The sequence below is a fragment of the Kogia breviceps genome, chromosome 2 (assembly GCF_026419965.1).
Source record: "Kogia breviceps isolate mKogBre1 chromosome 2, mKogBre1 haplotype 1, whole genome shotgun sequence".
NCBI lineage: Eukaryota > Metazoa > Chordata > Mammalia > Artiodactyla > Physeteridae > Kogia > Kogia breviceps.
The window spans coordinates 175,784,385-175,798,377 of record NC_081311.1 but is presented as its reverse complement, the minus strand read 5'-3'; the positions used below and the strand labels follow the sequence as shown (position 1 = coordinate 175,798,377).

The window sequence follows — 13,993 nt, the reverse complement described above, 5'->3', positions numbered from 1 at the left end:
CTGGTTTCATGAAGCATGATTTCTGTGTTAATCTGTAATTTTTTTTTTGGAGCATATCTTAATTTTTAAGATCTCCCCTTTAATACTTATGAAAAGGAGTATTCAGAAATAAAGTGATTTTTATGTAAATGGTAAGCACTCAGATTTCCCTTTTGCTTATATATGTGTGTGGCAGTTGGCAAAGTAATCACTCATTCATAGTACTAAGAGGTTTATATTGTATATATGTTAAACACCTGAATTTGAGGTAAAGCTAAACTACTCAGTGTGTTTTATTTCCTTTACCGGATGTCATCCGTGTCTTATTGTTTCAAAAGATAATGGCAAAATGGGACATTATATTGTTTTTTTTTTAAAACCACTAAAATATATTTTAGCATGATGGGAGTCTGGGAGCAGATTTTGTAGCAGAGGGAGATGGAACTGGATTGACTGCCTATCAATGAAATCAATAGACAGTACAGTAAAGACGGACTTTGGGTTAATGCTATGTTCCAGTGTAAATAATTGCACTGCATTTACCTTTCAAAAGTGTCATCTCTTGGACAACAATTTAGAGATGTGGCGGTGATTTATAAACAGAGAAAAGGTTATTTCTTATCTACATAACTTTCTCTAATTGAAAGACGATATCAGGGAGTTTTCTTGGCTGGTCAGAATTTGGTCTGTGAAAATACATACCTTTGTGCTGAGGTCCAGTAAGGTCTCCCTATTAGGACAGAGGCCTGAGCCTAACCCGCCCAGGGCGTAGGCAGAACGGATCATCACCGGGTAGCCAATGGTGTCTGCCGCCTTCAGTGCATCCTCAATCTGTCAACAAGAACAAAGACTCAAAGTTTTAAAAGCTGACAGTAGAAAAGACCAACCAAGAGAGTCTGGTAATTCAGTTAAATCAGTTTATTTGGAAAAAATAAGTATGGAAATGTTCTATTATTCCCTCATCTCCTTCTGAAAAACAAGTGTTATTTTACAAATTTTAAGTTAAATTTTAGCATTTTTTAATATACAGTGAAGGCTCTTTTTTAACACCTTTGGGGTAAATTTTATTTTGCAATATAAAAAATAAAACAATGGCCAGAGGTGAGATAGTTGCCATTAATTTGAGAATGGGAGCTATATTGAATTTTTAAGTTCAGTTTAAAAGTCTTCATCTCTTAACAAAACAAGGTTTTCTACTACAGGATCTAATTTGATATTACTGCAATAAGCCATTAGGAATATTATATAGAAAGAGATTTTTCATCTTTCAAGTTCAGTCAGAGAGTAGTCTCAGAAGCTTGGGATTTTTTTTTTTTTTTTTAACTTACAGAATACAGCATATGTTGGCTATATTTTTCTGTCATGGAATATTATTACATTACCAATGGGAATGTAATTACACCTTTCCCATATGCCTGTTTCTCATCCTAAGGAAGCAAGGACATAATTAAATCTGGCAATGAAAGAATAAATATATGGCAGGAGCTTTCCACATGTTCAGCAAAGCTACCCTGGGATTGTTCCTGATTGACAGCTTTGCAACATGCTCTATACTTGACAGCATGCTTTTCTGAAAACATACATAGCCCATTTTTAGTTGTCCCAGCAGTACTTGCCTTATCCCAGAGGATTTGCCTATTTCTACACTGAGGAAGTTGCATCAGAAACTGTCTCCAGTACCCCCATTTCACTGACTGAAATCAGGACTAAAGTCAGGGACAAAAAGAGATGCACAGGAAGCTGATCTTTTCCTGGCACCTGGTAATAGCCCATCAATAGGCACAGGATACGATGGAAAATGATTAAGAGAAATGCAAAACAATCTGTCCTCTTTAACCATCTAAGCCACAGGTTTCTCAGTCATAAATATTACTGATTAGCTCCAATGCCTTTTTTTTTTCTAGATAATCTTATTGTAAAATATTTATTCCATTCTAACAAAAAAAATTTTTGTTTGTTTATTTTTTGGCCATGCTGCACAGCATGCAGGATCTTATTTCCCCACCCAGGGATCAAATCTGTGCCCCCTGCAGTGGAAACACAGAGACAACCACTGGACCACCAAGGAAGTCCCTAAAAAAAAATTTAAATTCAACCATTTCCCATTTGCAGGACATTCGCACTTACAAAATGTGTGACTGATCCTAGGAGGAAGGTAAAAATTACTTTGGCATTGCAGTTGATATGGTTCTTTGTTTTGATTCAGGAGATTTGATACTCAGGTCACTTCAACCATTGATAAACCACATCATCTTTGAGCTTATTCTTCCCTTTTCATAAAAATAAACTATTAATACCTGTCCTTAATGTTTTAGCATTGAATGCCACAATTAATACACAGTGTCTCTGAAGTAATAACACATTTCTGGAAGATAACATATACAAATATAATACTTTATTATTTTTAGGCATGACAAATCATTCTCTCTACAACGCAAGACACATAATGGTCCTGCTTCTCCAGAACAAAGATTTCTTACCGATTCCACTGCAAAGCTTGGAGCAATCTTTTCATTAATCTCATTTAGTTTGTCTGAGAACAGCTGTCTATCTTCTGTGGCCATAATGGATTCAACTGAGGTTCCCAGGACTTTCACGCCATATTCCTTGAGCACCCCTCTCTTAAATAGTTCCACTCCTAGAGAAAAAATAAATAAATCAGTTTATAACATATCAAACTCTTATGTTTTCTATAACAGATATCTGAATACAACTTAAAAAAAAAAATCTTAACTCCAAAAAGCTACCAGAGTCCACAACAGAATTGCACTTAGAGTAAAAAAATTTTTGAAAGAAAAATTCTGAAGACATTTTAGCAAAACATTTTGCTGGTGCTACTATTATGTATATTATCACCTTCTCCAAATGATTTTTATTATTCTCATTAATAAAAGTCATGAGATTACAGTGAGCCTTGAGATTTTAGTATATTTCATTTCCTTCTAAGGAAGGTCTATTCCTATAATGAGCTTCTCTTATGTAAATAATCTCAGTGATATGGGTATCTATCTAGGTTAAAAATTAACAAAATCGTTTGTGTTCCCACTAACTTAACATCTAACTTTGGCTGTTTTTTATAGTCGACATACAAATTATATCACCAACTGCTTACCCAAACTAGCCAATGAGATTCTCATTCCTGATCTAATTCTAAAGGTTTGAAATATTTTAAATAGGACAGAGCATTGGGCTCAGCAGATGCATGAAGGGATGGTAGAGAGACTGATCTATGTAAACATGAAAATATATGTGAAAGTCAAATGCCACAGGGCTGATACATAAGAGCACAGAGCACTTAATCAATGTGAATTCCCCTTTTTCACTCATAATAGTTCTCAGAGTTTCACTGGTAACAGAGAAAAGCAATATCCTGGGACTGAGGAGCGGGACTCAAAAAACCTACTCAGTCACCCTGAAGCATTAAAGCAAAACGTTTCTTTTTGTCCCCCAGCTGTTCTGTGAAATCAACTGGTAATGTTCATCATGTGACATTTTCAGGTGGCTGTTTACTAAGCTTTCTTACACAGCGGAAAACTTTCATGAGCACAACTGCTAAATAAATTCAAACCAAAAAATATTATATATAAGTGTGTGAACCAAAACTCTGCAATTTTAAAAGAACTCACCACAGTTCAGAGCTGTCTGGCCACCCATGCCTAGAATTAATCCATCTGGCCGTTCTGCCTTGATAACCTCTGTGACAAACTGAGGGGTGATGGGGAGGAAGTAGACAGTATCTGCTTGCTTTAAGCCCACTTCATTGGTTTGCACCGATGCAATGTTTGGGTTCATCAGGACAGTTTTGACATTTTCTTCCTGAAAGAAACAAAAAGATCTAGAATCTTAATATATGGTCTAAAGAGAAAAATCATATTCAAATGAAGGGTATTATCAGGTAACAAAACTTTTAGGTTATTCTGGGGGCTCTAGAGATCAGTAATGGGACCAGTGTGAGTGGAAGTTAAAGGATGACAAACATTTGGTAAAAGGAAGGAAGAAAACTGCTTGAAAATAAAACTATCCAAGAAGAGCTGGCTACCTCATGAGGATCACCCTGACTGAATTCCTTGTCACTGTAGGTATCAAGGAAAGCTGGAGATGTTTTCTATAGAATTTGACTGGAGGTCCACAAATACTACTCAATTTTACAGCTCAGTCGACCTTAAAAGAATAAAATATTCCAAATTTTTTTGAATGAGTAAAACATAAAATGGAAAAAAGGCAGCATCAAAGCTGCTTCCTTTTCTAACGATTACTGAAGAACAGCATTGAGCATACGTTTTAAATGCAAGATAATGTGCTCCCTTCTAGCTGGAAGCACTGAGAGTCCTCTGCTGGTTTCCATTTTCTTTAGATTTTCGTGCCTGCTGTAGTGCTTTGACAAAGAGCATTATACAACTGTTTATACATATTATATAAAAGGAAAATGACCGTATGGCAAAAAATAAAAAATAAAAATGTGTGTGTGTGTGTGTGTGTGAAGATATTCATAGCCCTATCTCATTCCTGACATCTGGAGAGACCCCTAAAAACATTCTTCATGTAGGCTACTAAGGATAATAGCTTTATAGACCAGGATGAGGGTGACATTTCGTAAAATAATTATTATGAAATCTGGCCAGATGGTTCTTGTTTTTTTAACCTATTAGCATGTCAATTTTGAAGTCTTCTAAAAAGTCAACAAAATATTCATATGAAAGTATAGAAATCATCCTTGGGGGTGCAGTGGATCCAAATGACAAATTAAATATATTTTATACTACTTTAAATTCAAATAGTGCCTTAAAACTTGTAGTGTACTTTTTTGTTAATTTACTTGATTTTTTTTTTTTTTTTTTTTTTTTTTTTTTTTTTTTTTTTTTTTGCGGTATGCGGGCCTCTCACTGCTGTGGCCTCTCCCGCTGCGGAGCACAGGCTCCGGACGCACAGGCCCAGCGGCCATGGCTCACGGGCTTAGCCGCTCCGCGGCACGCGGGATCCTCCCGGACCAGGGCACGAACCCGCGTCTCCTGCACCGGCAGGCGGACTCTCAATCACTGCGCCACCAGGGAAGCCCAATTTACTTGATTTTTATAGCAAGACTATAAAAGAAATTTTCACCTTACAGATGAAGAAACTGAGATTCAATAAGGTTAAGTGACCTGTCAAAGATCATACAGCTGATAAATGACAAAATTAGGGCTCTAATCCAAGTCTTATGACTCAAGTTCTATGCCCTTTCCTCAATATGAGTCCTCTCTAAGATTGTAAGGAACTATTTTAAAGAGTATTGTTAACAAAATATTGAATAGATACATATAGATAAGCAAATGCATTTAAAATATGGGTTAGAATTTAAATAATTGAGTCCAAATGGAGAGCACATCATAAACAGAAGTTATAGAACGTCTCACTACTAGAGAAAAGTACCAATAGATAGGTATATTTGTGAAATATTTTCCTGCATGTGCTATACAATGAATATAGCTATTTTTATAAATCAAATTACACAGGAAAAGGTCCCATAAATTCATGTGATGAGTGTCTACTCAAACCATTTAAATAAATGTTACATCATTTTTTTCTAAGCTATAATTTATGCATAATCTAAGTTTTTAAAAATACTTAGTTCATAAATTCATCTTTATTAACCTCTGAATCATAATACTATATCTAATAATTCCCATTCTTCAGTTCAAATCAATAACTTCACCTTCTGGATGTAATGCATATAAAAATACAACCTATGAAAATATTAATCCTTTATAAAACTACCAAATAGGATAAAAAATTGCATGCCACTTAAATGTGTTCTAAATCCTTAACACACTTAGACTGTGTTCTAACCAGTCTGAACCATTGGATACCCACTAATTACCTATCTAAAGATAAACTGAATCTTAATACAATGAAATAAAGCACACTTTGAAAATGTACACAAAAAACCTGTGTGCATGGGTTGAACATCCATGTGTGTATGGAGAAGAGTATTCAAAATAAAAACAAATGGGAAGAAGAGTAAGGTAATTGGGGGGTTGTGTTTGTTTTCAACAGACATCTGTCAGGTGAAAATCTCTGTATATAGAATACTGAATAAAGCAAAGAAAAAAAGGAAAATTTTGGCCAACTGTTTTTCTTGCTGGTTGTCCTAGTCTCCTGCTTCCTTCCCTATGTTGCTCTCTCCTAGCCAGGTCTCTTGGTAAGAGTGGCTTGACACCACAAAGCCTGTGGCAAGGTCACAGAGAGCTCACATTGCCTTTGGATGGCTTGATTAGCACCAAAATGGGGACTATCCTGGAAAATAAGGACACCAAAGAGAAGCCAAGTTAGCTCTTCAATAGAAATATCTTACACTTACAGTGTCAGTTTTCTAAAGGTTTATTTTACTATCATAAATGTTGGGGAGACTTTGAGAGACTCTGAAGAAACAGGGAGGATATTCTTCCCAACTTAGGTATCAAACCCTCTATTCCACTTGAAAACCCAGCCATACCTTCCTGGTAGGTCATCCAGTCCAAGTCACAGATGGGGGAATTAGGTGACCTGCAATAACTTCTAAAGCTTGAACAAAAGGCATTGTTGCCTTTGTTCCTCCAGCTGGATCTTCCCCCTTTCAACCAAAGAGATGCCTGAAGCATCCTGTAGAACATTTGAAGTACTTTAGAGCACCAAGGATACCCAAATTCCCTCTTTCACACAAAAGACAAATATGTTTTAAAAGCTCACTGCCTCATTGAGTAACATCTATAAGTGTAGATTTATGTTTTCAATATAAATAGGTGATAACATAGATAATTCTGGAGATCAATCCAACCTTCTTAATTTGCAGGTGTGCACATTTAAGTTAAAAATCTTGTCTGTAAAAAAAAAAAAATCTTGTCTGTGATCAAACTTCCTTTCATATAAGATGTGGAAGGAAATTAATTATAGTGACTTTGAAAAGAGGTAGTGTCATAAATCTAAATTGTAAAATACTAATTAGACTCATTAAAGGGAGTGTATATTAATTCCAGCAAAGAGCAGAGTCTCTCACCTTCATGGCTTTTACAGCTTGCGATCCGGAGTAATCAAATTCACCTGCCTGACCAATGGACAGACCTCCGGATCCTAGGATAAGGACTTTGGAAACCTGTAAGCAATAAGAAGATAGCATTGCTTTTATTATTAAGATGGGGAAATTAGTCATTGTTAAGTATGGGAAAGATAAACTATATTGCCTGTGTTTATGTGGTGATTTAAAGTACAATGTTTTGAAATATACATAATATATGAGTAAAAAGACCAACAATTTAAACATCTCTAATTTCAAAAAGGAATTTCCAAAGATCATGGTTTTTTTCACTTAAGTAAAAACTTTTTGGAAGAGGTCTACATTTTAATTAAACATATATAAATATCTAAAAATAACTACATAAATATATATGGAAATGTATATCTATATGTGTATATATAATAAATATAATTTATATATATAATTTTTAGATAAAAATCTCCTTAAAATTTAATTGACTAAATGTATTACTATTCCATGGGTTTCTACTGGACAAAGAATAGGCATAAATACAAATAAGCCCTTCCTAACAAACAAAGAGAAAACACAGGAGGCAAGGGGACACAGGGACACCTTCATATTTACATTTTGCCTTTACTTTGCAGTTCAGTCCAGAAATATTTACAGAAAATACAGTGATGAAAAGATCATGTTTTGGCAGCATACTGAAATTCATACAAATTGTATATATGATTTCAAGCAAATAATAATTCTGCTTATTTTTTAACCACAACTGCCAAGCCCTTCAGAGGAGAAAGATGTTCTAGGTCACTGAAAGAGACAAAGACTTGGGAAACTTGTTTTGTATTTATGGAGTGCCTACTATGTGCAATGCACTGTAGAATCCCAAATTACACTTTTCCCTCACCATTTAAAAAAAGAAAAGCATCTGAAAAACATGAGTTGATATTTTGAGAAATACACTGTATGATGGGGTGGCTTCTTTTGCTACAAAGAATCCACAGTTTGATTCCACATTGAGTGGCTGGATTACCTCCCATCTCTCCATCTCAAGAAAAAAGGCTGTCACAGAAATCTTTAAAACAAACCATCTAACTCAATTTATCATTTCATGTAAACATATAAATCAATTCTTTTTGTTCATAAAAAGAGGATTTTATATATATATATATATATATGCACGTATATACTTAAAAATATACATACACCCTTCTAAATTTTATGTAATAATTGTGTGGGTTTGGGTGTGCCTTAACTATGAAGGAAATGTGTAGAAACCTTTCCATATTAAATACATATTCAAACAAATAAGGAGTCGAATCTTACACTATATTAATCCTTACTTATCTGCTCTTTAGAGGTATTGGGTTGTCCAAAAGTTCATTTGGGTTTTTCACTGAAACAAAAATTTCTATCATCTATAATGATTCTGTAGTCTGAACTGTATCTCAAGCATACATAGGGCTATGGTTTATTGAGTAATGGAAAATATATCAAATTTGAAACTAAATTAAACCTTATTCTCTATTAAATTATTTTCATTACAAATGTTCTAGAGGAAGTGAACTTTAAAAGATATGGTTTTTAAATCAAAACATTAAGATTCCAATGAACATCCAATGAATCATCTAGAACAGACCAAATAATTAGATGCTAAAATGATGGGTGATTGCAATATTACCAATCATTTTTCATAGACATCAAAAAGGTTTACAACAGTCACTTTAAAAAGAAGTCATCACAAAATACAGAAAATCCAAAATACATAAACCAAAAGGAAGCCCACATATACTGACCTCAACTCGAGAAGCTACTAGGGCCGGCTTCGGTAGAACTGATGCAATTGTCGTACCTTTCTCCTTCTTTATCAGTGAGAAAAAGGAATCAAACAGGTACTAGAAAAAAATATAGCCAACTAGTTAGAAGTTTCAGAACTCACAAAATTCTCAGATAAAATACAGTAGACCCAGTTCAAGTTGAACTTTAATTAAGCAACAAATAACTTTTTAGGATAAGTATTGCTGTGCAGTATTTGTTTTTTGGTTTTTTTTGTTTTTGTTTTGCCAAAGATGGCAAAACTAAATATTTACTACTATAAGAATTAGGTCAAATAAACACTTCTACCTGCTCATGTCAAATCCTATTAAAAGAAAGTTTTCAATATAGGTATACAAATAGCTGATTTACTTTGTTGTACAGCAGAAACTAAAACAACATTGTAAAGCAATTATAATCTAGTAAAGATGTAAAAAAAAAAAGTTTTCAGCAGAGAATGAACATTTCAAATAATGCCTTCTGAGAATGTCATTTTCAGCCCCTTAATTATGAATCATTTTCTTCTAAATAAAATTCTAACTATGCAAAAACAAATGAAGCTTTATTACTTATGTACCCTAAACTTAGAAATAACTGGATATTTAAATTTTCTATCAGGTCAAAAATATTTCTAAAGATTGTATTATGTATAAAAATATCTCTAAGGTTATTCTTAAACTTTATCAGTGATTTACTTCCACTGTTGCACTAGATGTGACAAATTCCAACAAAGATATTTATTTTGCAACTGTTTGGCAGGACAGGAGAAAAAAATAACTAAGTGATACTGGATATCACATATCTTAATTTCAGTGTTCCTAATCTGAAGTCCTACTATAGGCAAATAATTTAAATTTTAAGTTAAAAAACTATTAACATGCGTTAGGCAATAGATATATGAAACTACATTTTATTTTTGAGTGTCATCATAGGTAGGTAATGTGTTAGTGACTTTGGCTATTAAGAACCATTCTTTCCCAATAATATTAAAACAAGACCAAAATACAAATATCTGAAAAGGCAACTCAGGGATGAGGAAGTAGAGTGTACAATGGGAAAATTTTTATTCTCCTCTTTGTTTTACCTAGGTGCCTTTTCTGAGAGCATCTGCTGACAAGGAAGAATTGTCAGCATTACTACTGGAGTCCCTAGGGTATAGGAGAGGAAAAGTCACTTCAGACTTCCCAGACTTTTCTGAGTATCACTGCAAGCTCTTGTTTGGAAAGATGTTCTTGAACATTGAACCAGAAGCTTACACAAAAAAGTAAAAATATTTCAATTAAAAACAAAACTCCTCTAAGCATTCTTTATGGTTCTTTTCTTAAGCCACGTGACTCATATGTATGTGCAAGTATACCCTCCCTGACACCCCTGACCTTCTTCTGGCTCCTGCTGCTGTTTATTCTCCCTTCGTGGCTATGCAACCAGTTGCCATAGGGATTTTTGTGAAGTCACAGATGGGGGATTAAAATTTCATTTCAGTTATGAGAACGAGAGAGCAAGAGGGAATTCGTTTGCATAGTACCACAATTGTAAATTTCAGAACTAAATATATTAGAATCATAATCATTTAAATAAAAATCACATTGCATCAGTTTCTTAAGCGCTTTCCCACTTTAACTGTTTAAGAAGATAGAAATTTCCTCCATGATATTCATGGGGAAATTTTCTTACAATATGGGCATTATCAAAGCACTCTTTTTAAGGATGTTCTGTACTAAGACCACCCAGGTGATTATTTTGGTTTCTCAATTTTTCACATAAATATATTTCTGATTTAAAAATTTTTAATATATAATAGGCCTCATCTTTCTGACATACCTCAGTGTCTGTTGGCCCTGGGCTGACTTCTGGGTGGAACTGCACACCAAAGTAGGGTTTGCTCTCATGCATAATCCCCTAAAGGAAAAAGAAATGGGAAGAAATTCCTTCAGTAACAAAGAATGTCAACCAAGACTAGGTACGATTCAGTGGACAATAAAGCCCAAACTTTAAAAACTAAGTTAAAAGTTTGAGAACATTCTGAAAACAAACAGTACTAATAAAAATAGGCCAATAGGGCTTCCCTGGTGGCGCAGTGATTGAGAATCCGCCTGCGGATGCAGGGGACACGGGTTCGTGCCCCGGTCTGGGAAGATCCCACATGCCGCGGAGCGGCTGGGCCCGTGAGCCATGGCTGCTGAGCCTGTGCGTCCAGAGCCTGTGCTCCGCAACGGGAGAGGCCACAACAGTGAGGCCCGCATACCACAAAAAGAAAAAAAAAAAAAAAAAAAATAGGCCAATAAAGATTCAACTGGTGTCGTTCCCTTATTAAAAACAACTGATTTGGTCTATAGCCTTTGAGGCCCCTCTAGACTCTGTTCAGGGTAAACTCAAATCCTCTCTTTTTCTCCAATTCCTAAATTACTTCTCCAAGGGTCTTCTCAAAGGCTACTTCAGAGCTAAGTGAGTCCCAGAGACCCACGTAGACTAGGTTCAAACAGACCTCCACCAATCACCCATTAGCAATGAATGTGTAAGACAGCCAATGATTAACCACTCAAATTGTGGATCTTAATGAGTCAACCGATAAGAGAATAAGACAGAGAAATGACTTTTTAAAAAGCAGAGGGTTGTGGGAAATAATCTGTAACGAGAATTCTTCCACATACACACCCCAGAAAAGCCCACATAAACAAGGGAAAGGTAATTGTAAAACAGAGTATTAAAAGTCCTGCACTTCTCATCACTCACTCAACAGGTTTACTGAGAGCACTTACCTCATTTGTTTGATCATTGACATTCACAAAAAGTGGTTTCCAACCAGCAGGAAGGGTGCTGTCCAGGGCATAGCCGTGATTCTGAGCAGTAATGAAAGCTTGTCTGTTTGTGATATTCAAAACAGGCTGATTCTGCCCTCTGGAGAGAAAAGGAGAAAAGAATATGGAAAAGGAAAAGTGAAGAAAATACTATAAATGCATTAGTTGTAAAATAGTGAACAAGAAAAGCCTATTAAAATTCAAACGTTTCGGGCTTCCCTGGTGGCACAGTGGTTGAGAATCTGCCTGCTGATGCAGGGGACGCGGGTTCGTGCCCCGGTCTGCGAAGATCCCACATGTCGCGGAGCGGCTGGGCCCGTGAGCCATGGCCACTAAGCCTGTGTGTCCGGAGCCTGTGCTCCTCAATGGGAGAAGCCAAAACAGTGAGAGGCTCGCGTACCCACCCCCCCCCCAAAAAAATTCAAAAGTTTCAATTGCTTAGTGAAAATTACTCCATGAGGAAAGTCACAAATTGTTAATCCCAATAATTTTAGGAAAAAAATCAATTCAGGAAGCTTTGTTGTGTGTTAAATATCATGTCTATTAAACTTCTGTAATCAGTTTTAGAAAAGGGGAACTGCACTCGTAACAAAAAGCTAAGATTTGCTCACTAGCTTAACAGAGACAAATATAAGCCACTTATTTTAAGGGAGCTACAGTAATTTTAAAGCCAAAGCAGAGTTCTTGGGGGATAATAAAGAGATAACTACTCAGTCCTGAATCAATTTGAACTATACTTTATGTGGAGGGTGGACTGTGAGGGAAAGTTCCATGTTGAATAAATTAACATCACTTGGGGTAAGGAAGTAAAACCAAGAGGAGCTGAAGATTTCTGGGTTCTTAAGTCACACTAGAGTTTTACAATGTTATCAGTACTCTGAAATCAAGCTTAAAACTTCAATGTATGCCAAGGAAAGGAAAATAACTTTAAACTACAGCAAAGTTATTGTTAGAGAAGGCTGCCTTTCAAAAATGCAATAAAAGTGGTATCAGGTAGTCAGACAACTGTGAACCATGTAATAGTGTGCTTATCGATTTATTCTGAAGAAAATGGCACGTAAGTTCTCTAAGTCTTTTCGGTTTAGTTACTAACAGTATTTCAGAGCCAGTTTGACATGCAGACAGAAGCATAACTGCCTTACCTGTTGGCCATAGACATTTTGTAGGCTTGGGCGCCAGCCGCCAATCCCGTTATTAAATTTCCTGTACTGATTCCAAACAATGGCTCCTTGCGATCACTCTCCAAGATCTAAATCAGGGAAAAATTTTATTACTCCAGAAGAACGATTCCAAAAAATGCAATCTCTGAGGGAATAAAATGAAGCATTCTTTTTTTTCTTAATTTACAAGGTAAAGAGAATAGTAATCGAATAAAAAGTTAGACGATAAATAAGGACAGGATTGACAATTTGCAGCACTAAAGTTCAATAGAATGTAGTTAACATCCAGACTAAACTAAATCTAATTTAATATTTCTCTGCAAACTTGAAGGTCTTATAGGTCCCAAGTTGTCATTTTCCAGTTGTACAGACAACACATTTGGAGACTGGACTCCAGCTCTCTGCACTCAAGGACACAATCCCAGTCACTTTGTCTAAAGTTCTTTGTTCTTCTTCCTGTGGAATTCTCTCCTCGTTGGTTCCCCCTATATACTATTGGTGCTGACATTGCCTCAGAGGTCACAAACAGGAATACTAAAAAATTACTTGTATAAATAAAACATATTACAGCTTTTTCGGCCGTGCAGAACAGACTCTCTCCACTTCACACACAGACACAGACTATCCCAGGTTCACTGCACCTTTTTGACATTCTGAATTAGTGGTTGTGCAAGAGCTGGGTTCCCAGGTCCTCCGGCAATTAAAAGTCCATCATACTCCATCTTGGTGAAATCATGATTCCAGGGCACTACATGCACTTCTGCTCCGCGCTGGAAAAGAAACACAAGAATGGTCAATTTAATAATATTTTTCTTCGCCAAAGTGGTAAACCTTCTCTTGGCTAACTACTCCCGAAAGGGAAGGGAAACAGAGTCCATGATTCAAATAAATAATGCTGAGCAAAAAACTCTTTGTTGACTCATATTTTGTGTGCTGTAAATGGACCCTAGGATAGAAAGTGGAGGAAAAAAAACACTATTTACATTTTGATTCTGAAAAAATAGATCATGCATTTCCCCACACTTCAGGAGGTTGTAGACCTAAAGGCTTCATGACTGGGCACACAGGAATACGGTTTATCTTCCCTAGCTCTGGGAGAGGGAGTTGCAAAAAAGAAGATAAATCCCTTTCTCCAAAATTTAATTTGGTCCACCTCTCATCTTTTTCAATTCTGTATTTTTTGTCTGACCAAATTTTAGTGACTTCTTTCCTAGGGTTTTTTTCATATTATCTATAATACCTATATTCTG

General features: G+C 35.7%; 1 protein-coding gene across 1 annotated transcript in view; it reads right to left on the bottom strand.

Moving 5' to 3' along the window:
- The window catches only part of CPS1 (carbamoyl-phosphate synthase 1), a 151,753-nt gene that overhangs the window by 88,389 nt on the left and 49,371 nt on the right, over nt 1-13,993 (bottom strand). The window contains exons 8-16 of the mRNA XM_059053750.2: nt 13,385-13,513; nt 12,726-12,832; nt 11,545-11,683; nt 10,607-10,684; nt 8,767-8,865; nt 6,992-7,087; nt 3,606-3,795; nt 2,460-2,617; nt 682-810 (exon numbers count right to left, since the gene is read on the bottom strand). Of these exons, the coding sequence (XP_058909733.1) occupies nt 682-810; nt 2,460-2,617; nt 3,606-3,795; nt 6,992-7,087; nt 8,767-8,865; nt 10,607-10,684; nt 11,545-11,683; nt 12,726-12,832; nt 13,385-13,513 (1,125 nt within the window). The remainder of the gene's footprint in view (nt 1-681; nt 811-2,459; nt 2,618-3,605; nt 3,796-6,991; nt 7,088-8,766; nt 8,866-10,606; nt 10,685-11,544; nt 11,684-12,725; nt 12,833-13,384; nt 13,514-13,993) is intronic.